The sequence below is a fragment of the Musca domestica genome, unplaced genomic scaffold (genome assembly GCF_030504385.1).
Source record: "Musca domestica strain aabys unplaced genomic scaffold, Musca_domestica.polishedcontigs.V.1.1 18, whole genome shotgun sequence".
NCBI lineage: Eukaryota > Metazoa > Arthropoda > Insecta > Diptera > Muscidae > Musca > Musca domestica.
The window spans coordinates 540,260-566,222 of record NW_026712238.1 but is presented as its reverse complement, the minus strand read 5'-3'; the positions used below and the strand labels follow the sequence as shown (position 1 = coordinate 566,222).

Sequence of the window (25,963 nt, the reverse complement as noted above, 5' to 3'; positions counted from 1 at the left end):
TAAAAATGAAGGCAAATCACATTTGTGTCGTATTTATACTTGTGATCTTGACATATGAGTCATTCAATATTATTTTTGCTGCAATGAAAAAAAATATAAGCGGACGAACTTAGTTGTTGGGAAGTAAAAAAATTTGAATTATATATGCATTATTTAATTACTCTATTTCTACATATTTAAACAAACAGCTCAAAAAAAAAAAAACAAGTAAAAAACCTGTAAGTTCGGCCGGGAAGAACTTTGAATACGCTCCAACATTTGGAAAGCATTTGGCAATTTTTAAAAAAATAAAGTCCGTTAAAAATTCTGTTAAAATCTTAAAATACCGAATGTAGCCGTTAATTTAGGGTATATACGACGACATGGTCCTGCATACGCTACTTTTGTCATAAGCCATCACAATATTCAAATGTAATACTTGAAAAAAAATCGGTGAATAATGTAGCTAAAATCATCAAAATACCGAATATAGGGAGATACCATTATATGGGGCTACACCAAAACGTGGACCTGCGCAGACAATTTTCTGTCATAGGCTGTAGTATCGATAACGAAACTTTAAATACCAAATTTAAAACAATTCCGGTGAATAATGTCGCTGAAATCGTCAAAATGCCAAATATCGGGAGGTGCCGTTATATGAGGGCTATACGATGAAGTGGACCTGCACAGACAATTTTCTGTCTTATGTCGTAATATCAATTGCGAACTTCAAATACCAAATTTGAAACATTTCCGGTGAATAATGTAGCTTAAATCACCGAAATACCGAAAATCGGGAGGTACCATTATATGGGGGCTATACCAAAACGTGGACCTACATGGCCCATTTTCAATACCAAAAGTCCTGCAGACATAATATACATTTGAGTAAAATTGTATCACCCTACTCCATTTCGTTCGAAAGGTAGAGTGATTTCAACAGACGGACGGATAAATCGACATTTTATGCTAATCAATAATATATATACTTTGTGGAGTGTAAAATGTATATTTTGAGGTGTTACAACGGAATGAGAAACTTAATATACCCTCCATACTATGGTGGAGGGTAAAATAATATGAGATTATGAACTTGGAAATAAAAAACACTTCTATTGGCGTTTTTGAAGTTTACATCCATAAGTAACCTAAATCGAGGTGAAAAGTTTCCCCATCTTCAATTTTGTTTTTGAAATTTTCGAATTGTTATAATTTAGTAGATTTTTTGGAATTTTTACATTTTAGATGTCTTTGGTAGTTTTATTGATAAGCGAGTCACCAAATTGGTCTTCAAATGAGGTAGTTGCCAGTTAAAATATTCTACAAATTTTTTTTTCACAAAAATTCAACTATAGATAGTAGAATAAACCAAAGGTCTATTTATTACCTTAACATCAGAAATCCATAAATTGTAAACACACATTTTAGGGTTAAAGCGTATTTCCTGTGAGTTCATACAAAATTTTGCAAAAACAGAGACAAAAAATACTCTTTGTGTGCTACTATAAGTCACCAATGTAAGAATATCGGTATTTCCATTATATTTCAAAACAAGTAAAAACATTAAGTTCCACCGTGCCATTGCCATTGCGAACTATAAATACAAATTTTTAGACAAATTCGTAAAAAAATGTGGCAAAAATTATTAAAACACCGAATATGAAGGGGGAGTGGGGGTACCGTTATATGGGCGCTATACCAAAACGTGGACCTATATATACTATGTTCTGTCGCCGGGGCAAGAACACTTTATATCCTATCCTATTAATCCTATACTGCATCAAAGACCCTAATTTCAGATTTCTCAACTTACAAAAATTGGTTGAGGGTACAAGTATTACATTTCTAGCTATATTCATTCCTAATATACCAAATTTAGTATAATTTAGTGCTTTTTGAACTATTTAGTACATATTTCCAAAATACACATTTCCAAAACCACTTACGTATATCGATACCCATATACCTCAATATCAAATGTCAGAATTTCAGCTCTATACCTTCATCCAATACCCTTTTTAGTACCTTTTAGAACTTTTCGGACAATTATGGCACACATTTCTAAAAACACCTCCATATCTCAGTTCCAGATACCAATAGAGATCTCAATATCAAATTTAAGGATTCCAGCCCTATCCCTTTACCCAATACCAACTTTAGAACCTTCCAGTACTTTTCGAACAATTATGACACACATTTCTAAAAACACCTCCATGTCTCAATTCCAGATACCATCAACAATCTGAATATCAAATTTAAGTATAACCAATTAATGTACCATTCAGTACTTTTCGTACATTTATAGTACACATTCCCAAAACCACCTCCATATGACCAGACTACACATAACCAGCGGCCTTAATATCATATGTTCAAACACAATTAGTTCACCCAATACCAAGTTATACCAAATGTAATACTATTTTGTCTCTTCATCCGTTCACCCCAAACCAACTCTCTTCCAGATTTCGTACCATTTAGTAAAGTTCACACACTTAATACACATTCCCAAATCCACAACATATATGAATGTTGTTTCTAGCGCTCAGTCAGTCAGTTATATCTTTACTATTATGTATATATAGATTTCAATTATTTTTTTCTCATATTATATATTATTTGACTTGTTTATATAATTTTGCATTTATTATTATTTGTATTTATATATATATATATATATTTTTAATTTTTATTAATTTATGTTTGCTTGGTCTCGTTTTGAACACATATTTATTTTTACTATTTTATATATTTTTACATTTATACAGCATATTCTCACATTTGCCAAGAATCGCTCATATATACGTATGCCCACATTGAATTAAATTTAGAATCAACAAACATTCTTTATGACGTTTTATGTGGTCATCCTATTATAAGATAAGTTGTGGCTTTGCAATCTCAGCAATATATTAGAATGTACTGATTTGAATGAGAATTTTCGGCACACATATTAAAAATAACATAGAAAATATTAAACAACAAATTACATTTATTGCTTGATGTCGGAACACTCCAGTGTGCATGTAGAGCCAACTATTTTAATAAACAATAGAAAAAATTAATGTAAAAATTTAGGATTGGAAAATCCACATAACGTTTTGTAACTTACGCTTTGAATCATAATAATTTAATTTTGTGGGTAATTTTGTTGATTGCTATAGGGATAGACCTATACTTGTAAGAAAAATTTTTGTAAACAATTATCAAATAATGGAAGCAATGAGTTCGAACTTTTGAAGGCCTCCATCATGGGGACATAAGATCATTGTAGATTTTTGGGAATATTTTCATTGAAGTCGTATTTTTTGGAGGGAATCTCCGATTTCATAAAAATTTTTAGATTTTTTATTTGTTAAATTTTAAAATAGGTGCTTATAGAGAATATATGGGTGCACCAATGATTTGAAACTGATAAGAATAGATTTAGATTTTTACAAGAATACACTGTGAGATGCAAAAACTGAAACCAACTTAAGACTGCTGTTATTTCTAAGCCACTCGCCCGACAGCTGTTAAAATTATTCCAGTGACAGTACATTATATTGTTTACAAGCGTACAAAAGCATTTTGATGAGAATTTTACAGAAAAAAAATTATTCGTGATGGAATTCAAGCGTCATAGTGTGATTTCTTTATATTTGGGTGGAAAACCAGAAGTAGCTATCGTTAGAGCAATCCAGCATTTAACTGTGAATAAAACTTTTGTGCCTCGAACCATCGCTCGTTACCGTGATACTGGTAGCGTAGCCCGACGTCATGGAAGTGGACGGAAGGGAAGACAACAGCAACATCAGCAGAAATTTTTCGTAAAGTAATGAAGCGACTTGATCGAAACCCGCGTCGCAGTGGCCGAAAAATGGCTCGTGAGCTGAACATATCGCAATATTCCATTCGGCAAATATTGAAAAATGAGCTCGGGGTAAAGCCATTGAAATTGCAAAAAATGCAGGAACTTACACCGCAACAGAAAGAAAATAGACTCAAGAGGGCTGAAGATTTGCTTCGCTTTGGCCGAAAGCGGTGAACTGCCGAATTTGGTTTTCTCCGATGAGAAAACATTCGTTGTCCAGCAGTTTGTCAACAAAGAAATGATCCTGTTTACTTACCAAAGAGATCAGCTGAATATTTGCACCTTCGGTTGGCCACCAGAACTTAAGCGCCGGCCATGGGGATGGTGTGGGCCGCCACAACAGCAGATGGTCGCTCTCCGCTCGTATTAATCGATCGTGATATCAGAATAAATGCCGAATATTATCGCGAAAATATTCTGGAGGGTGTATTAAAGCCTTCGGCACGCAAACATTTTGGCCGCAGACCTTGGACATTCCATTAGGACTCAGCACCATCTCACTCAGCACGCGCCACCCAAGAATGGTTACAAAATAAGGTTCCTCGCTTCACTTCCAGCGCACAATTGTCACCAAAATCTTAAATCTATTGTGTCTGGATAATTTTGGATAGCAAGGTTGGCACTAAAACATACCAAAGTGTCGACCACCTCAAGTAAACGCTTCGCCGGTAATGGGCCAAAATACCGCAGAGAAACAATTGGACAGCGTGTGCCGGTTTCATTGGCCGTTTGAAGGCCATAATTCTTGCCAAAGGTGACCAATTCGAACAAATCTAAACTTATTCTAAAATTTGATGCTATTTCCGACACTTTTTCTTAAATAAAATTTAAAAAAAAATGTGAAAATAATGGCTTTTGACTTTGTTTCAGATTTTTTTATCTCACCCTTTATACGTTCAGCATTGCCAAATTCTATAATTCCACATCACATGAAGCCTTCCTATGTATTGTAATTTATTGATTTCTATGACAATCCAAGTTACATATTAATTTCCTTTCAGCTTTATAAGCTACTCAGCAATTTACATTATTTCACGGACGTTATTCTCCCCAACAAAGTACTTCAATTCAATTCCACACAATCACCAAAGTATCCTTCATTACAATTGCTACAGAGTCTTCATTAACTAGGAAGTAACATTAGCTACTCTTAAAAAAAAAAAAACATCAAAGATAAGCCCGAATTCGTTAGCATATATTAAAATTTTATGTTAATCATAAAACTTTTGCCAAACTCAACAAGTGTTGAGCGATATGCATAAATTATAGGAAACACGAAAAAAAACTCGCGGCGGTTATAATATCCGTTTTGACACCGACCCCAAAATACTAATTCGTTGCGAAAATTAAAATACAAAAGATGTGATAATAAGGAACCTTTTCTCCTTCTCTCTTTCTGCGATTTTCATGGCCTTTGCAAAAATAACCTACTCTCTCTCTTTCTCCGTTTTTAAAAGCAAAAAAATTATAAAAATATAAAATTTTCCATTGTCATCACTGCCGCCATCATAAATCCTGTATTCATCACCTGCCGCGCCAAATACATTGCAGCCATTTTACATTGTTGCTCTTGCTGTTCATCATCTGCCCCTCAAGGATACAAACAAAGACAAAAAGACATTCCGTAGGTCTTAATAAAAGAACCCAACATTGAGAGAGTGTTTCCTTTTTTTTTTGTTTTTCTTCCAACTTCAGCTAATGGAATGTTAATGATGCGGCTCTTTTCGCATTCATAGCTGGAGGCTGGCACGGATAATGACACCATCCACCAAATTTGCCTTTTGGTAGCGTTAACTGTCGTTTTGTTTCTTTGGCAAAGCAAATAAATAAGAGAGGCTTTAGGTTGGGGCCACCGATTTATCATTGTGACACAGTGGATCTTTTCATAAAACAAGTATGAACAAGTTAAAATAGCAGTTAAGTTCGGCGGGACGAACGTTTGATATCCTCCAGCATTAGGAAAAAAATATTTTTTTATATATACTTTTCGTTAGATATCAATTTAGAATGGCAAATTTGGAAAAAATGTAATCCGAATAGATACATTATTTCAAGATGATTATTGTATATTTAGACTTACGTAATAAGTGTCAGGAAACCCATCAAAATACCAATATTCTGGTTTTTATTAGGTTTGTTCCTAATAATAGCCAGCATATAGAAATATCTGACCAAATTCATCAAAATGTCGAATATGGAGGAGGTACCATTATGTACCCATATAGACAATTTTCGTCCAGGGAAACTCATTCCATAAAAAAATCTGACAAAAATCATGAAAATACGGAATATCTGCGTGGTCATTTTATATGCTATATGTTAGGCCTATTTACACAATATTTTGGCAGAGTCAAAATTAGCTGCTATGAATTTAACAAATCGGATTCCAGACAAATTCATTGGAAAATTTTACTAAAATTATCAAAATACCGAATATATGGGGGTACCGTGATATGGGGACTATGGTAGTATATCTATTTTTGGTCAGAGTAAAAAGTAGCTATTAAGAACTTCACATCAGATTCCAGACAAATCCATTAAAAATGTTGGCAAAAATTATCAAAATATCGCTTATCGGTATGATATCATGGACCAATAAGGGCCATAGTCTCATGTTCAGAATTTAAGATAATTCCATTAACAAATAATCACTGAAATACAGAATATCTGAGAGTAATTTTATATGGGGGCCATATTCAATCGTGAACCTATTTACACAAAATTTTTCCATGTTCATAATTGCCTATTCAGAACTTCACACATCGGATTCCAGACAAATCCATTGAAAAATGTGGGTAAAGTCATCCAAATTTCGAATATCGAGAGGTACCGTTATATGGGGACAATACGATATCGTGGACCTATATCCGATCTCTGTAAGCTGGAGAAATATCAGTTTCGTTTTGAAAATCAGTAAACTCTAAAGAGAGTAATTTGAAGCTAAGCCAATGGGGGAATACTTCAGGTTTTGCAATCTATAAAAATATTGTTGAAATATTGATCGGACCTTTAAAAATTCTAATTTTACGCGAAGGAATTCTACCTATTCAGAACTCGAAATGTCATATTGCAATTGTTTCAGTTTAAAACTTTAACTAGAAGATAAAAAGTACCAAAAATCATGATGTACAGTTTTACGGGGTCTAGAAAGATTTTGAAAAAACTGTCTCATCAAAACAAAAAAAAAAAAATCGGTTTTAGACCCTAGTCTTTTTTGGACCTCATACGTATCAGATCCGTCAGTCTATCTATGTGAGTGGTGTAAATGCGAGCTCTTGAAGAGTGTATCCGATTTGGTCAAAACTCAGTTCATCGTCATATTATTATAAAACTTACATTTGATCTCACTTCTTGGAGGGGTGTGGGTTTTGTACAAGTTTCCCGCAGGAGATCGAAATTTTCATACAAAAGAACTTAGGTCAGCTCTTGAATAACTATAATTTTTCTAAAATGTTACTCTGATTGATTTATAATTTAGCACTAATACGTCTAAGATGGAAGGGAAGATTTGATATAACAATCTAGCTCTTCGGGTACCTCCCCCAGACAAAAATAAATAAATAAATAAATAAAAAAAAATTGAGAATATTTTACTTTTAACCTCCTTTGCGAAATATATCATAAATTCTTTTAAAACTAGGAATATGTCATCGTTCCACTCGACCACAGATTAGATGTGAATATGGAATATTTTGACCCACTCCTTCCGACACTTCCCCCACAAGGCGAAAATATCCAGATAATAAAACAAATACTCATCCAAAGAATTCTGAGTTGTTTTTCAAATATTGCAAAGTACGATCTATATCAGAACCAGTAAAAATGATCAAAGTCAACTCTGGTTATGAAAAAATAAAAAGAAATAAAAATTCCAAACCAATTTTGATAACATTTCCTAGGGCTTATATAATGTCTCGTACCAAATATCATTGATATCGGTGACTGCAATTTTTTAGATGACTGCAGTGGGGAATTTATGTTTTACCCACAGGGAACAAAAACAGCCAACATAAAGCAAATTATGTCAAAAAATATGATTCAAATCTCAAAAACTGGCGGTACTTTTTTTCAGGATTATATATGATCAATAAATGTGACCCACTTTCAGCAACGAAAAATCTATGGATCTAAAACAAATTTAAATAATGTTTTATGAACCATCTTCATTCTGTTTGAAAGTTACAGTAATTTCCACAGACAGACAGAACGGAGCAAACGGAATGACATACTTAATTTACCCCCTTAGTAAAAAAGGGACAAGAAAGGATCAAAATCTATTAAAGTATAGGATATCAAAAATACGTCCCGGTCAAACTTAGTACCTTTAGAACTTAAATTTCATAATTTTTCCATCAAAGTATAAAAATTAAACTCCGAACACTGTGCCTCAAATCCATTTCGTTGTCACATTTATTTGTTTTTTGTTGCATTGCAAACTTTGTTTTCATGTCTACTTATGAACGATGATAAGTTGAAAGAAAATTTCCACAGAAAACGAATTTACTTTAAGATTTCCATAAGTTGCTGATGACAACGATAATTACTAGGGGAATGATAAATATTTCCCTAGATGGTTAATAATAAATCCAATTAATATTTTTTCTAAAATCTGTTGACATTTTCGTTGGTCCTTGCTATTTAAAAGCTAATAAAAAGATATAAGTTCGATAAATGATTCTCATATAGGGGGATAATGTCAAATGATTATATCAAAACGAAAATGGAGGATTTCTCTTCTTATGATGTCAAAATATGGAGATTTTCAATATTATTTTTTATGAAAAAATTCCGCAACATAAAGGTTCAATTAGGCGTGACATATAACATCACCGTAGCCATAACCTTAACCATAACCATAACCCCACACACATATAATTTTGTTGATTAGCTGTGACATAAACCTAAACCGCTGTTATTTATATATTTCTGCAAAAATATTGAAGAAAATGTAGACAAATAGGAGGGCAGGCGATTATATGATACCCTATTCCACTATTCGTATTTAGTAGACCTTCCGTAACAAAAAAGTTGGTATTGAGAATTTATGTGAATTAAATCATACCAACTATGAACCTTTTTCAAATGGGTATCATATTTTTAGAGAAGTCACAATTTGGGAACAATATCCAAATCTGAATCGATTTTCAACAAATTTGACGGAGGCTTTTGTACCTCTTGTACCATGTAATATTGCTGTATAGTGCCTGAGATATTATACTAAAAAAATATTTATTGGAGCAATAAATATAGCCGGACCGAGTTCTACCAAATGAAAAAAATTCGGTTGAATATGAAAAAAATCTATTCAATTTTGGCTGATATTATATATGGTGATATCGGAGCTATATAAAAATCTGAACCGATCTCGATAAAATTTAGAAGAGTTTTTTTCGAGCAATATCTGATGTCCGGTATCAAATATCATTGTAGAGGAGTGAATGTTATGCATGTGAGGGACTTAAACACCAAATCGGATAAAACATATATATAGGACCTATAGCTTTTAGGCTGAATGCGGTCAGAAGTGCCAAAATTCATTCCATATGGGCTGATATTAGCCATTTGGTGCACAATAAATCTGATATCAGATAAACATATAAGGGAGCTATTTCTGAGCTATATCTGACATCTAGTACCGAAAACCATTATTGTGGAGTGTATATTACACATGTGAGGGACTTAAAACCCCAAATCGGCTGAAAATGGGGGCTATAGCTATATCTGAACCGATTTTCACCAAATAATGACAAATATAAAATAAAACCGAAATTCAATTGGTATCTACGATAAAGGTTATGTTTATGGCATTATGGTATGTCAAAAATTATTGCTGTTTTAAATGGTTATGGTTATGACACGCCTAACTGAACCTTAAAAAATCTACTTACGAAAAATAGTTCTCACTTTCTTCATTTTCTTGTATTTAGTATGTGAGGAGTCCATTCCCATCATTATTCAGTAATTTTAGAACCTATGCAACCGTTAATTATAATAATTTATATAAAATTGAGGTTTAAAAAATAACAATATTTAATTTAAATGAATTTGGTCCAACTGAGATGGCCAAACTTACCAGAAGGTGAAAAATTACAATTTCTGGTTATTGATTTTATAAATAGATAGAGAATATATTACATGTTGTAATTAATTTGGCAATTATTTGTTTTTCATATATTCTAATTATTATTTCGAAATGTTCGATATAGAAGTCCAATTTTATGTTTATTTAATGACAAAAAAACACGACACAACTATACAAGCTACTCCTACTAACCTGAAATACCTGTAGGCCAAATACACATTATGTTTTATATGAATATGTGTGAATAATAAAGTGTCCACGTGTCACCTACACTCATAAATATGTGTACGCATTTCTCTTCCCGGAACGGAAACACATGCTTGGTATCATCCCACACACCTTCAGTGTATCAATTCGAAAATATATAACAACATCTCCCCCAGAGGAATAAATATAACACAATAGTTGTCATTGCTTTTGGGTAATTATCTTTTTATTTTGGAATACAACTTGGGACTTAATTATGACAATGGACAAAGTGCGATAAAATACAACTTAGGTTGCCAAACAACATCCATAGCAATAAAGGTGGTATATCTCCAAGCTCATTGCCTTAAATTATGCACATATAATAAAACATAATTTTCATTTGTGTTTTTACTTATTTTTCTGTTCTTTTCCTTTCTTCTTTCAGATCTAATGTTTTTGTGAATATTTTTTCTGGAAGTAAAAGAAGTCATCTGCACAAACAGTGAAACAACAAACCACCTCGCAAAATGGGTAAGTTTCGTTGGAACATCTTAGTATACTCCATTCCCCACAATTATAAAAAGTATTTTGTAAACAGCTGAACAATTGCCGTTAGTAATGGCTCTCCTCTTCCACATTTTTGAAAAATTTCGGATTCAAATTCATTGAAATCTTGTCTTCAGAAATATTATAGATAATAAGACGAGGAATAGTTCTATCAAACATTTCAAGCATCGTGCAAGTGTTTAAGGGGTTATTGGTCACTAGCAAATGCTTGCTACTTCGTATGAGTATTTATGTATTTATATTTAGTGGATTAGAAATGTGGAAAGTATTAAATAAATTACCACCAATTCAAGTTATAAATTTAATCATTTATTTTAAAACAAATCGAAAATAGTTGCTTGGCCAATGATAAATTTATACGAATACATAATTGTACTTTTCTGTGTAATAAATTTCTATAAATGGGTGCATAGGGTTCATTCATTTGTAAAGTATGACTAAATTGCATATATTTCGCAGAGATCTTTTTACCGAAATTCATAACTCTTTTCCTACTCTATAGATTTTTCCTACAGTCTATACAAATTTAGTACCATTTAGCACAGTTCTTAATCAATCTAAAATCACCTACTAATGTCAACCCTATTTCCACTAATTGTTTCTCATACTAAATTCAAAGTTGTTACCATTATTCGTTCACATAATTTCTAATAGTACCAAATGTGAATTTTAGTACTTATGATAGTTTTAGTTTGTCTATCCAACATAACATGAAAAACTTTCACTCCAAATTTCAGATTTCCAGCTCTATTCCAAATACTAAAGTTACTAAAGTTAATTTTGTACTTTTCCTACTTTTTAGCACGTATTTTCAAGTCCCCCACCAAGTATCAACCAAACCGTCATCCTAATGCCAAATTTTAGAATTCCAACTAAACCCCTTACCCAAAAACCAAATTTAGTACTTTTTAGTATGTACTACCAAAATCACCTCCAAATTTCAACCCAATAGAAAAACAGTGATCCTAATGTCAAATTCAATATTCAATAATATTTCAAGCGGCATCCATTCACGCAATACCAAATATAGTACCATTCAGTACCTTTCGTGCACAGAAGTACAAATTTCGAAAACTACCTCCATATCCAAATTCCACTCTCCGACAGTAATTTTATTTCCAATTTTTAGGATACTATTGGTTCACCCAAATCCAAATTGTAACAAATTTAGTACCACTTAGTATACATAAGAACACATTTTCATAACAACCTACATCATACAGTCCAATAGAAATCTTATTTTCAAACTTCGGCATTTTAACTCTACCGGTTCACAATAATCGAAATTGTACTAAATTTTATATCATTTAGTACTTTTATCATTTAGTACATAACTAAAAAAAACTCTGCCAGTAATGTTAATTCAAAAATTCAGGATTCCACCTTCATTCGTTCCTCCAAATAAAAATTGTACTAAATTTAGTACCGATTAGTGTTTTTCTTATACACCCTTTCACGATTGCCTACTTACATCGAATCTACTCCTTGAACTCGATTCCCATTCCAAATTTTAAGATTCCCGCTTTAACCGTTCTGATGATACGAAACGGTAACAAATATAGCACATTCTAGTACTTTTCGTACACTTATAGTTCGAATTACAAAAAACCATTTGATACATCTAACTTGTACTCCATCAATTACCCTCATTTCAAATTAAAGAGCTGTAGCTTTACTGCTTCTTAAAATCCAAAGTGTACCATATTTAGTACCTTTTAAGACTTGTTGTACCGTTCTACTACGAATTTCTTAAAACCCAGCCTTGTCTGAACTCTTCACCCTAAATTTCAATATTTTAGCCTCAGCCGTTTTGTCTGGGCGCTGATGAATCTTTATATCAGCCAGTCAATTACTTTGCTCTTACGCCTAAATATTGCATTGCCGCCATTAATTTAAAGATATTAAAAACATAAGTCACTAATGAAATCTATTTTCCATATTAAAAAAAAGCTTGCATCAGTGTTGCCAATAAAGCGAAAATATTTTCTAATTTAATGTTAGTAATTATTTTTCCTCTTAATTAATTTTTATAAAAAGTATTACTACCTAAAAGTTTCCTTTTAGGTGGTAATACTTTTATTTAAAAAAAAAAAAATTGTCAAAAGAAGAAATATTTTACACAAAATGTTATCCTAATATCCAAAAAATCTGTGTTTGTTTTTAGATAACGGGTCTGCCAGAACGTGGACCTATATTACAATTCTAGTATGATTTCTTACTAATAATAATCTTAAAATACCATATTTGGCGAAATTATATGGTAAATATTTGTCAAAAACGTAAAAATACTTCTTATATAGGGACCATTACAAAAATGGACCGACATGACCCATTTTTTAAACCAATGATTCTGAAATAATCCAAAGCTCCATACAAATGTTCAAAGTTCTATGTAAAATGTTTAAAATGAAATTTAAAAAAAATAAATAAATAAAAAGAACACTTAGTATTTTCCACCATTTGGAATGATTATCTGAAAAAGTGCTAAGTTGTTCGAAAATTAAAAGAGGTTTAAAATTTGTGATTATTTTCCATGGTACATATTAGGTGTACAAATTTCTTTTGTTCAGAGACTTATATTGAAATTTGAAAAAGAATACATCTTCCTTTAACACTCTCCTCAAGACATCGTGCAGTAAGCAGGGACTTAGAAAGGACACGGGAAATTAGCATTAAAATCGCAAACATATGAAACGTAAGGATTCAAAGCAATTTTAATACGATTTTTTTTTTTTTTTTTTTTTTTTTGAGAAATGTGATTTTTTAATTTACTGGAACTATCTGTAACTTAAAAAAATGAATTTACTCACATAGAATTATTTTATTATGAGAGCAACGTATTGCAATGTGCCATTTATGCGGCCATGACTGTGCATATTATGAATCCTCTCAAATGATGCGTTAATATACGACACATCTCGTCTACCCGTAAATGGCCTGCTGTGTCAATACAACTTCGTTATAATTTAATGATGTTATGTTCTTTTCTTTCAACATTTGTTCTCACTTCAATTAACATCACCAAGAGATATGATACCTATAAATAAATGTATGTAATAATACTAGGTTCTTTTGGGAATTGTTTAAAAATTAATGAAACAATATTTTCTCATTAAACATTTGCAATATAAACCGTTTTATATCACTTACATTATCGTATCTCAATGGTATACTTCAATTAACACACAGCAACTTAAAAAAGTAAATCGCGTTAAGTTCATCCTTGCCGAACTATCAATACCCTCCACCATTGGATAAAGTGAACCTTAAAAAATAAAATTATGGATATCCAATTCCATTTTTGCCCATGAAATCAGTTGATAAGTCTTAAAAAGAGGTGAAGTCACTTGTAAAGGTTTTCCGCTATAGTGACTTTTATCCATTGCGAGTTTCAAATACTAAATGAAAAAATCCCAATTGTTCGAAGGTACCCTTTTATGGGTGAGAAATAATGTGCCTATTCTGGCAGTCTTCTTCCAGAGAAGACATAATCCTTTACAAGCTCTAAATACCGTATTTTAAATGATTCTAAGCCACTCGTCCGACAGCTGTTAAAATTATTCCAGTGATAGCTCATTATATATTTTCCAAACATTGGTGTGAGAATTTTGATGAAAAAAAAGTTATTCGTGATGGAATTCAAGCGTGATAGTGTGATTTCTTTATATTTGGCTGGAAAACCACCACAAAGTGACTATCGTTTAAGCACTCCAGCATTTAAATGTGAATAAATCTTTTGTGTCTGGTACCACCGTGATACTACTTACCGTGATACGGGTAGCGTAGCCCGACGTCAAGGAAGTGGATGGAAGAAAACAGCAACAGCAGCAGAAATTGTTAGAGAAGTACAGAAGCGACTTGATCGAATCTCGCATCGCAGTGGCAGAAAAATGGCTCGAGAGCTGATGAACATATCGCAATATTCCATTCGGCAAATATTGAAAAATGAGCTCGGGGTAAAGCCATTGAAATTCCAAAAAGTGCCAGAACTTACACCGCAACTGAAAGAAAATGGACTCAAAAGAACTAAAGCCTTGCTTCGCTTGGCCGAAAGTGATGAACTGCCGAATTTGGTTTTCTCCGATGAGAAAAAATTCGTTGTCCAGCCGTTTGTAAACGAACAAAATGATCTAGTTTACTTGCCAAAGAGGCCAGCTGAAAATGTGCACCTTCGGTTGGCCACCAGTGGGCCGCCAAAACAGCCGATGGTCGCTCTCCGCTTCTATTTATTAATCGACCGTGGAATCAGAATAAATGCCGAATATTATCTCGAAAAGATTCTGAAGGGTGTATTAAAGCCTTGGGCACTCAAACAATTTGGCAGGTATTTTGGAAAATACCGCAGAGCAATATTCGGGCAGCTTGTGACGGTTTCATTGGCCGTTTGAGGGCCATAATTTGTGCCAAAGGTGACCAATTCGAAGAAATCTAAACTTATTCTAAAATTTGAGGCTATTTCCGACAATTTTTTCTTTCATTCAATTTATTTAAAAAATACAAAAATTATGGCGTTTGACTTTGTTGTAGTTTTTTTTATCTCACTCTCTATGTGGGTAATATCAATAGAATACAGAGAATCGAGAATTACTGAAGCATAGCAAATCGTTAACCTATGTAGGGCCCGTTAGCCTACATACTGACAAAATACACGTATGTCTACCTCAATTCGTTTAAAAGATGATTGCAGCAGATAGACGGACAGCGCTAAATCGAATTTCGATTTTACGCTAATCAAGAATACATACATATACTTTCTTGGGTCTAACATGAGTATGTCGAGGAGTTATAAACGAAATGATAAAACGATTGTATATGAGGGAGCTACATCCAAATCTGAAGCGCCCTCGATAAAATTTGGCAAAGGTATTTCCGAGCTGTATTTTATATATTTTTCCGAAAATCGTTATTACAGATTGCTGTGGAGGAGAAATTTAACAAATCGAATGAGGAATATATGTGGGAGCTATAGCTATATCTGAAACTGTTTTCACCAAATTAGAAGTACTTGATTCTGGACTGAATTTTGTCGAACGTGCCGAAATACCTCCTTTTTAACCGAGTATTGCACATATGACGCAAAATAAAGTTGAAATCGGACGAAGACATGTAGGCGAGCTATATTTAAATTTGAACCGCCTACCACTAATTCAATAAGGTTTGTCCTTGGACCAACAAATGATTTGGGGAAAATTTCATCCCAATCGGATTGTAAATGCCACCTGTACTGTACGATTCATGGCTAATTATAGACCAAACTGGAGATGTTTGACAGAAAAATGCAATACGAAAAGTGCGTGAGATGCCTAGCTAAAAAATCACCATTTATAGCATCATTTTCATAATATATGAAGGTATTTTCAGTTTTTTTCAATGGAAAATTTCCCACATTCGTGGTATTAATTAAACCGTCGATTAACACAAATACCGAGCATTTTTGATTCTTGTAAAATCTGTTTAAAATTTTTCGGCATTTCAGAGAAGCATCCAACTGCAACAGCCTGATTTCGCTGTCATAATTTTCTTTGCTTTCTCCCTTCTATGATAAGCCCTACTAAACGTGACAACTTAATATACGAAAACGAAGAAAACTCTGCATTGATTTCACAATAATTTCAATACTTCATTACACAATTTGCCGCTTGAAGACAAACAAAGGAAATTTATGTAAATTTCTTCTCGAATATTAAAAATTACATTATCATCAGAAATCCGCATAGAAAATTCCTCGCCGAATTGCTAATGACGATAATTTCTAGAAACTTCGTTGGAAATTGACTGGGTAATTGCTTTGGAAGAGCACTGCGATGGAATGAATGGAAGCGTATCATTATATCTTTATTCAAATTATTATTATTGGTATTATGATTATTATTAGCTGTGCCTTGAGGGACCAATAAGTAATCTGTATAATTTGTTTTTGACGAATTTCCCGCGGGATTTACTTGCTTAGCTACATTGGGTAATTATTGTTGGAGAATATTAAGAAATTTGTATTTATTATTGTGTTTATCTTCATTTCACATTTGGGAATAATGTGTGGCGCTGTATTAAGAAGCCATGAAGAATATACGAATTATTAAAAAGAATTTGGTGTTTTTGTGTGTGTTTAAACGATGTGTGAAGAAAATGGAAATTTAATTTAAAAAATGTTTAGTTCCCCTGATGGGAGTTAGAACGCCAAAGCTGTGGAGCATAGGATGGTATGATAAATGGAAAAGTCACAATATAGATTCTACTTTAAATTTAACGCCAAAAGTCAAAAGTCGGGCGGTGCCAACTATATGATACCCTACAACACTATGCGTATTTAGCATAGCTCCCATCACATAAAAGTTTATATTTTACCAACTATGAACCTTATTTAAATGCGTATCATAGCTTTGGAGTAGTCACAATTTGGGAACTATATCCAACTCTAAATCGATTTTTTAAAAATTTGACAGATTCTTTTATACTTCTAGTACACATTAACATTGCCGTGCATGATATGATTTCGATAAGAATTAAATTAAAAAAAAATTATTGGAACAATAAATAAAAATATACCAGAACGAGTTGCAACAAATGGAAAAATTCGGTTGAATATGAAAAAAATCTATCCAATTTGGGCTAATATTACATGTATGGTGATCAATAACCGTAAAATCGTTTGAAGATGTATATCGAAGGCATATACAAATCTGAAAATTCGGCAGAGGTATTTTCTAGCTGTTTCTAATATCTGGTACCAAATATCATCGTTGTGGGTTGCATATTATGCATGCGAGGGACTTAAAACACCTAATCGGATGAAACATATACAGGGTGAGATGAAAAAACTGCAACCAAATTCAGACTGCTGTCATTTCTAAGCCAGTCGTCCGACAGCTGCTAAAATTATTCCAGTGACAGTTCATTATATTATTTACAAGCGTACAACTTTCCAAAAAAAAAGTTATTCGTGATGGAATTCAAGAGTGATAGTGTGATTTTCTTATATTTGGCTGGAAAACCCTCAAGTGGCTATCGTTAGAGCATTCCAGCATTTAAATATGAATTAATCTTTTGTGTCTCGTATCATCGCTCGTTACGGTGATACTGGCAGCATAGCCCAACGTCAAGGAAGTGGACGGAAGGAAACAGGAACATCAGCAGAAATGGTTCGAAAAGTAAAGAAGCGACTTGATCGAAACTCGCGTCGCAGTGGCCGAAAAATGACTCGTAAGCTGAACATATCGCAGTTTTCCATTTGGCAAATATAGAGCAATGAGCTCGGGGTAAAGCCATTAAAATTCCAAAAATTGCAAGAACCTTCACCGCTACAGAAAGAAAATAGACTCAAAAGAGCTAAAGAGTTGCTTCCCTTGGCCGAAAGTGGTGAACTGCCGAATTTGGTTTTCTCCGATGAGAAAACATTCGTTGTCCAAACAAAATTATCGGGTTTACTTGTCAAAAAGGTCAGCTGAAAATGTGCCCCTTCGTTTGGCCACCAGAACACAAGCGCCGGCTATGGTGATGGTGTGGGCCGCCATAACAGCAACCGTGCCATCAGAATAAATGCCAAATATTATTGGGAAAATATTTTGGAGGGTGTATTAAAGCCTTGGGCTTGCAAACATTGTGACCGCAGACCTTGGACATTCCAACAGGACTCAGCACCATCGCATTCAGCACGGGCTACTTAAGAATGGTTATAAAATGAGGTTCCTCGCTTCATTTCCAGTGCACAAAATGAGATTCCTCGCTTCATTTCCAGCGCACATTGGCCATCAAAATCTCCGGATAACAATCCGTTGGACTATTGTGTCTGGAGTATTTTGGAAAGCAAGGTTGGCACTAAAAAATACCAAAGTGTCGATCACCTCAAGCAAGCGCTTCGCCGGGAATGGACCAAAATACCGCAGAGCAACATTCGGGCAGCGTGTGATGGTTTTATTGGCCGTTTGAAGGCCATTATTCGTGCCAAAGGTGACCAATTCGAACAAATCTAAAACTTATTCCAAAATTTGATGCTATTTCCGATATGTTTTGCTTTCATTCAATAAAATTTTAAAAAATGTAAAAATTGTGGCGTTTGACTGAATCGATTTTTACCAAAATTTGAAGTACTTGTTTTTAGTACGAATTCAGTCGGAAGTGCTAAAATTCAGTCCATTTGGGTTGATATTAGCCATTTGATGCACAAAAAAACCTAAAATAGGAAAAAGATATATATGGGAGAAGTGCTCAAATCTAAACCGATCGTAAAAAAATTAGGCACTCATTTCTCAGCTGTACCTGATATACCAAATCTGATACCAAATATCATTCTTGTAGGGTGCATATTACGAATGTGGGGGACTAAAACACAAAATCGGAAGAAATATATAGCTATAGCTATATCTTTACCGAAATCGGCTGAAGATATATGGGAGCTTTAAATAAATTTGAACCGGTCCTCACCAATTTCAATAGGGTTCGTATTTGGGCCAAGAAAATAATTTGTGGAAAATTTTATATCAATCGAATCATAAATGCGACCTGCATTTTGTTTACAAAAATACACGGAGAGACATGCATAAATCGACACAGAAATTGATTCTATGAAGATGCTCAAAAGTAATTATGTGTCTATCTCGCCTCCTTCTTCATGTTACGAACAAATGCACAAAGACATAACACCTTTGCCACTATGTTGTGTAGGGTATAATAACGACTTAATTGTAAGTCGTAGTTGCACAGCAATAAATAAAAATGTATACACCCCATACCGATTAAATTGTAACATATTTTTATATACTTGTATGAAATCAATTAAAAACTAAACAAAATATTCCAAAAATATTTAATTTATTTTCAATATTTCTCCACAAAATATTGATAGAATTCAACCATCAATTTTACATTTACTCCTTTTGATATAAATTCATTTCTCCAAAAATCCTCTTCATAAATATCCCTTTTTCCCTTTGCGAAAATCCTTTGTGTTCAAAAAATTGAAGTATCCATACACGTCGATTGTTATTGAAATAACTTTTTTTTTAACCCAAATATGATTGATTTGATATATTGATGTTGTTCCATACATAACTGTAGATGCATGTTTGTATATTCTCTATGAATGTTAGTCGTTTATCCGACGATTTGCAGTGAAGAGAGTAAAGTGAGATTTATAAAAGGATATCAAATGATTGCTAGCTTGCTTGCATCCCGAATATTGAACCACATATTGTGTATTGTGGGTATATGTGGTTATTTTGTAATAATTCTAGAGAAAGTAAACTGAAAGGGAATGCGATTTGGTATAAACGAACAATTATTGAAATATTTTCATTCCCATCATTTAGTGTATGATTTAATTATATTAATTTGTAAAATTGTAAATATTCAGATTTATTGCTTCAACTGAAATGGAAAGTAAGCATTCCCATAAAGTATAATTGAAACGTTATGGAAGCAAACACTATATCTGCAAAAATTATTCTTGCGAAGTAAGACCCTTCCATTCCATTTTTTGGGGATAATTGTTAATAATAAGTTTAACCTCTTGCGGGGTAAGTACGAAAAGGAATGAGGCAATAAATTCCATATTCAAATCAGCTATCTGGTTAATAGAAATATTTAGATGTATACAATTTGAATAGAGTCACTGACTTATTTCGCAAGTTATAATATATATAAGTAGTTAAAATGTTGACCCTTTTGGGGGAAGTACCAGAAGGGGTAGACCGATATCTATCATTTCCACACCAGAACTTGAGTTATTAAAAATATTGGAATATTCGAAACTTGAAGACAGTCAGATGGTAATTATTGAAAATGTTGACCCTTTGTGGGGGAGGTACATGATGAACTGCGCCGATATTGTCCATTTTTGCGCCTGACATAGCACTAATACAAATATTGGGATTTGAAAAGTTTGCAGCAAATTGGATGTTCCTTACTTGTTTTATACGATCATATTCTGTAAAAAATCTGAACTTTTATGTGGGAGGTACCAGAAAGAGTAGACCGATATTGTCCATCTCCGAACTCTTTGACAATAGTATGGCGATGTACCAAGTGTGAACTAAAATGGATAATCACTTCGAGAGTTATCGTGAGCACCAGCCAGCTAGACAAACGGACGGACACCTCTACTTCGAATCCAAATGACCTGAAACGGATTTGGTCCAACGAAACCTAGAGTTTAAACGCGTTATTTCGATGAGGCACAATATGGGCTACGTTCGCCCAAATGGAAACGATTTCGGCACATCCGATCAAATTCAGCCCACGAGCAAAAAATTCAAATTTTGTGAAAATAGGTTCAGTTATTTTGGATATTCATCCCATTTGGTATTCAAGTATCCGATATTCGTAACAATGATATTAGGTACCACATATCCCATGTAGCTCACAAATACTTGTTCAGTTTAGATTTGGATGCAGTGCATGTACAGGGTAAGATAAAAAACTGTAACAAATTCAAACGCCATAATTTTTATATATATATTTTTAAATTTATTGAATAGAAGCAAAAAATGTCGGAAATAGCATCAAATTTTTGAATAAGTTAAGATTTGTTCGAATTTGTCACCTTTGTCATGAATTATGGCCTTTAAACGGCCAATGAAACCGTCACACGCTGCCCGAATGTTGCTCTGCGGTATTTTGGCCCATTTCCGGCGAAACGCTTGCTTAAGGTGATCGACACTTTGATATTTTTAGTGCCAACCTCTCTTTCCAAAATACTCCAAACACAATAGTACAACGGATTGGTATTCGGAGATTTTGGTGGCCATTGTGCGCTGGAAATGAAGCGAGGAACCTCATTTTGTACCTATTCTTGGGTGGCGCCTGCTGAGTGCGATGGTGCTGTGCCTGTCCTGTTGGTCAAAGGTTTTAATACACCCACCAGAAGATTTTCGCGATAATATTCGGCATTTATTCTGATGCCACGGTCGATAAATACGAGCGGAGAGCGACCATCGGTTGTTATGGCGGCCCACACTATCACCATGGCCGGCGCTTGAGTCTTGGTAGCCAACCGAAGGTGCACATTTTTTTTTTTTTTTTTCATTTTCAGCTGACCTCTTTGGCAAGTAAATACGAACATTTTGTTTGTTTACAAACTGCCGGACAACGAATATTTTCTTATCGGAGAAAACCAAATTCGGCAGTTCACCATTTTCGGCCAAGCGAAGCAACTCTTTAGCTCTTTTGAGTCTATTTTCTCTTTGTTGCGGTAAAAGTTCTTGCACTTTTTGGATTTTCTATGGCTTTACCCCGAGCTCATTCTTCAATATTTGCCGAATGGAATATTGCGATATGTTCAGCTCACGAGCCATTTTTCGGCCACTGCGACGCGGGTTTCGATCAAGTCGCTTCTTTACTTTTCGAACCATTTCTGCTGATGTTGATGTTTTATTCCATCCACTTGCATGACGTCGGCCTACGCTACCAGTATCACGGTAACGAGCGATGGTTAGAGACACAAGAGATTTATTCACATTTCAATGCTGGAGTGCTCTAACGATAGTCACTTATGGTTTCCCAGACAAATATAAAAAAATCACACTATCACGTTTGAATTCCATCACGAAAACTTTTTACTGGAAAAATGTCACCAAAATGCTTTTGTACGCTTGTAAACAATATAATGAGCTGTCACTGGTATAATTTTGACAGCTGCCGGACGAGTGGCTTAAAAATGACAGCAGTCTGATGTGGATTATTGTTTTATTTCCTTGCTTCTTATAATTCCGGTTTTTTTTTTTGTGCCAAAGTAAATATGAAAAATATGATGAAGAACGCGATTTTTTAAATCTACGAATAGTGTTTAAATTTCATTATGATAATTTTCAGAACCGTGTTGTTCATGACATTTTCAAATCATCAAAATTTTCGAAATTCACCATTGTAATTCCGATCAAGTAATTTTTAGAAATTTGGCTCCCAAGCTTCCCATTAAAATTTTCATCCTTAAGAAGATACCGCTCCCAATTTCCTAATCAACCCTCATATCCACACAGTTTCAATATTTTAAAAATAATTGGAATATAACCTACAATGCTATATTTCCATTTTAGGCCGAAATGCGCACCTAGTCATAAATCTTTCTGTCTCATAATAAATTTGAAGAGAATAATATCGTAGCCATCATTTGGTATTTTTCACTTAAAGGACGTACAATAATCATAGGCTGATGGTATACATCTGCCACCCCTTTTTAATCCCCCATCACATTGTTTCTTTCCAGATACTTTTCGATTTCGTCGCTCGTCTATATCCCGTTTTGGGTCGATGGCCAAACAGGAACCCATGATTGTTGTCGATGAGTCGCAAATTGTCGAAGAAGATGATCAAGAAAGCTCTGAAACACCCTCGAATAAAGCCAGTCTCGACATTGATTCACCTGTTAATCCCTATTTGTTATCACCATGGCGAGATCCCAGAGAAAGTCGCAAACATTCGCTACCCTCGCAGCAGGTTACCGAGGGTATTACAGCAAGTCAGGTCAGACGTCTGTCGGAGCGGGGCGGCGAAGGATCTGGACCATCGCCCAAGGAAGCCGCATTCCTTGCAACCCTTTCACAGGCTCCAGCACCCTCTGGAAGGCGTCATTCTGTGGTCACCATTTCCAAAGTCCCACCAACCATATTTGGCCGGGCACGTCGCGAATCCGTTGCAGCCTTACCAAACAAGTGAGTTGGGGAAGGGGGTTGGTTGGTTTATTATGGGCATTAATGCCAATTTTTAATATCTCAACCTTTTTTCCATCTCACCAGTCGTTTAATAGGTTCTCGCCGGGAGAGCAACACCTCCACTGGACCACCATCCACCGATCCGATCGGCAGCATACATAATCTGCAATTGGACATTATGGACGACATCGTACAGTCGCGTAAGGCACGCATGAAACTTTGGACCACAAGCAGTGAAAAAGTGTGCGAAGTGGAAACCCTAAATGAGGTGGGTGGTACAACGCCACAGCGTTACACTAATCGTCGCTATTCTGAATGCGTTTCAGCTCAGCCCACACCATCACCAACACCAAGCTATCGCAGACCCTCCGAACATCCCGCCGTTATGTCACCCTGCATCACCCAGCCAACCAGCAATCGTTCCTCGACCAGGCGAAAGAAAAGTTCAGGATTTTTAGGTGGACGCACAGATATTGGTTCGATTTTTAGCAATCTCACTTCGTCGGCCATTGAAATACATAAATGTGAAGACAAACCCACACCACCACCCTCGGCATCAGCAACAAAAACCAAGACCACACTGCAGGCACCCTCACACAGTAGTTCCAATCTATTGGACCCCAATGCTGGCCGCTCGACTAGGTCCAATAGTTTCGATGTCTCGATACTCAATAATGCTAAGCAATTGGTCAGTGATGCTCAGGATAATAGTTCGGCAGCTTTGTCGGGTTGGTTTGCAAATCGCCATGAGCCCATGGCTCGCAAAAAGAGCATACGCAGTAAAAGCACCGCCATGGCTCTGTCAAAAGATGTCCTAGAAAAGCTACAAGCCAAAGATGTGTTGCGCGAGAGTAAACCCAAGCTAAAGCCACGAAGCAAACAGAAAAGTTGGACAGATCATACGAAGGGAACAATTGTTGATGCCACGGTAATTGGTTCGGCCATAGAAGGATTCTTGCGTAAAAACTCAGCTTCAGGGCCATCGGGAAGTAGTGGCAGCAGTAGCAGCACAGCTGCCACTTCCAGCGGCAGCAAGACGAACAAAGGCGGTGCAGTTCCCAAAGATTATGGTTCCTCGAGGCGAAGTCGCACCCAGGCACAGGCTGCTAATGCGGTGCGCTCCACCCTCAATTGGTTTGGCAAGGCCGATGAGGATGACACCAAAGATACCTGTGATGCATCGCTTTGCTCCACGCTCAAGGATTTGTTTGTCAAATAATTGCCGGGGAATCCCTTATTTAAATTAAAATAATCCCAACTGTTTTGTTGTTTTAAGTTTCGACGACTTATTGCCTTGATTCCACTTAGAAAATGGTAAGTTTTTGTTTTATTTTTTGTTATTAATTTTTGGTTATCCCCAAATTACATTGAAATGGCCAGGCAATAAATTTTGGCAAAGATTGAAAGCTTTAGAAAAAAAAATAAAAACCCAAATATAAATATACATAGCATATAAATGAGAGAATAATTAAAATACATGCATACAAATAAAAACTATTTTTCATAATCCAAAAATAACATTTTACAAAATCACGTACACAAACAAAAATTAATTAAGAACCGTTATTGCAATATAAAATTAAAAATATATATTTCATATATTTGTTCATATGTTTGTAGGATTAGGGAGAGAGAGCAACATGAATAATCGATATTGTGTTGAGTGTACACAAGGGGTAGGAATAAATTTGTGACGCCGATTCACTGCGGACACTTCATTCAAAATATTGCTACATGTGTCAAAATTTTAAAATTGATTACTGATGTTAACTAGTTGCAGCCAGGATCCATAACAACAAGTGAAAAAATTTAGCCGGTGTTTTGGCAGATATATACCTTCAGCCAATTTGCCGACACATGTATAACCTTCGGCAATGTCCATTTATCAAAATAAAGTTTCACTTGCATTTTGATTATTTAAATGTTGACCCTGGACGATACCAAAGGAGTAGGCCAATTTTTATACCCTCCATCATAGTATGGAGGGTATATTAAGTTTGTCATTCCGTTTGTAACACCTCGAAATATACATTTTAGTCCCCACTAGTCTATGTCGATTTAACAATGTCCGTCCGTCTGTCCGTCTGTGGAAATCACTTTAGCTTCCGAACGAAATGAAGTAGCTTGATAAAATTTTACTTAAACATTTATTATGTCTGCAGGACTTTTGGTATTGAAAATGGGATGTTTCAAATTTAGTATTTGAAGTTCGTAATAGATACTTCATCCTAAGACAGAAAATGAGCCATCTTCGTATAGGCCCCATATAACGGTACCACCCGATATTCGGTATTTTGATGATTTTAGAGTCATTATTTACCGGAACTTTTTCAAAATAAGTATTCAATGTTCGTAATGGATACTACAGCCTATAACAGAAAATTGTCTATGCAGGTTCATGTCTTCGTATAGCCCACATATAACGGTACCTCCTTATATTCGGTATTTTGATGATTTTAGCGACATTATAAACCGATTTTTTTTTCAAGTTTCGCATTTGAATATTGTAATAGCTTGTGACAAAAGTTGCCTATGCAGGTCCACGTCGTCATATAGACCCTAATATACGGCTATATTCGGCATTTTTAAGATTTAAACAGAATTTTTAACGGATTTTATTTTTTTTTTAAATTGGTACCAAATGGT

The 25,963-nt window shown here is 34.6% G+C and overlaps 1 protein-coding gene across 1 annotated transcript; it reads left to right on the top strand.

Annotated features, from left to right (window-relative positions):
* Nucleotides 1–22,877: 22,877 nt before the first annotated feature.
* Nucleotides 22,878–24,615, top strand: LOC131801874 (uncharacterized). Its single transcript, XM_059120983.1, has 2 exons — nt 22,878–23,317; nt 23,402–24,615. The coding sequence occupies exons 1-2, from the start codon at nt 22,917–22,919 to the stop codon at nt 24,534–24,536; spliced, it is 1,536 nt and encodes a 511-aa protein (XP_058976966.1). The 5' UTR covers nt 22,878–22,916; the 3' UTR covers nt 24,537–24,615.
* The last annotated feature ends 1,348 nt before the right edge of the window (nt 24,616–25,963 follow it).

Excerpts from the sequence above, each read along its gene's own strand:
- LOC131801874 (XM_059120983.1), top strand. The coding sequence starts at position 22,917 with ATGGCCAAACAGGAACCCATGATTGTTGTCGATGAGTCGCAAATTGTC. Across the intron at positions 23,318-23,401 it reads GTTGCAGCCTTACCAAACAA|TCGTTTAATAGGTTCTCGCC; the intron begins GTGAGTTGGGGA and ends CCATCTCACCAG.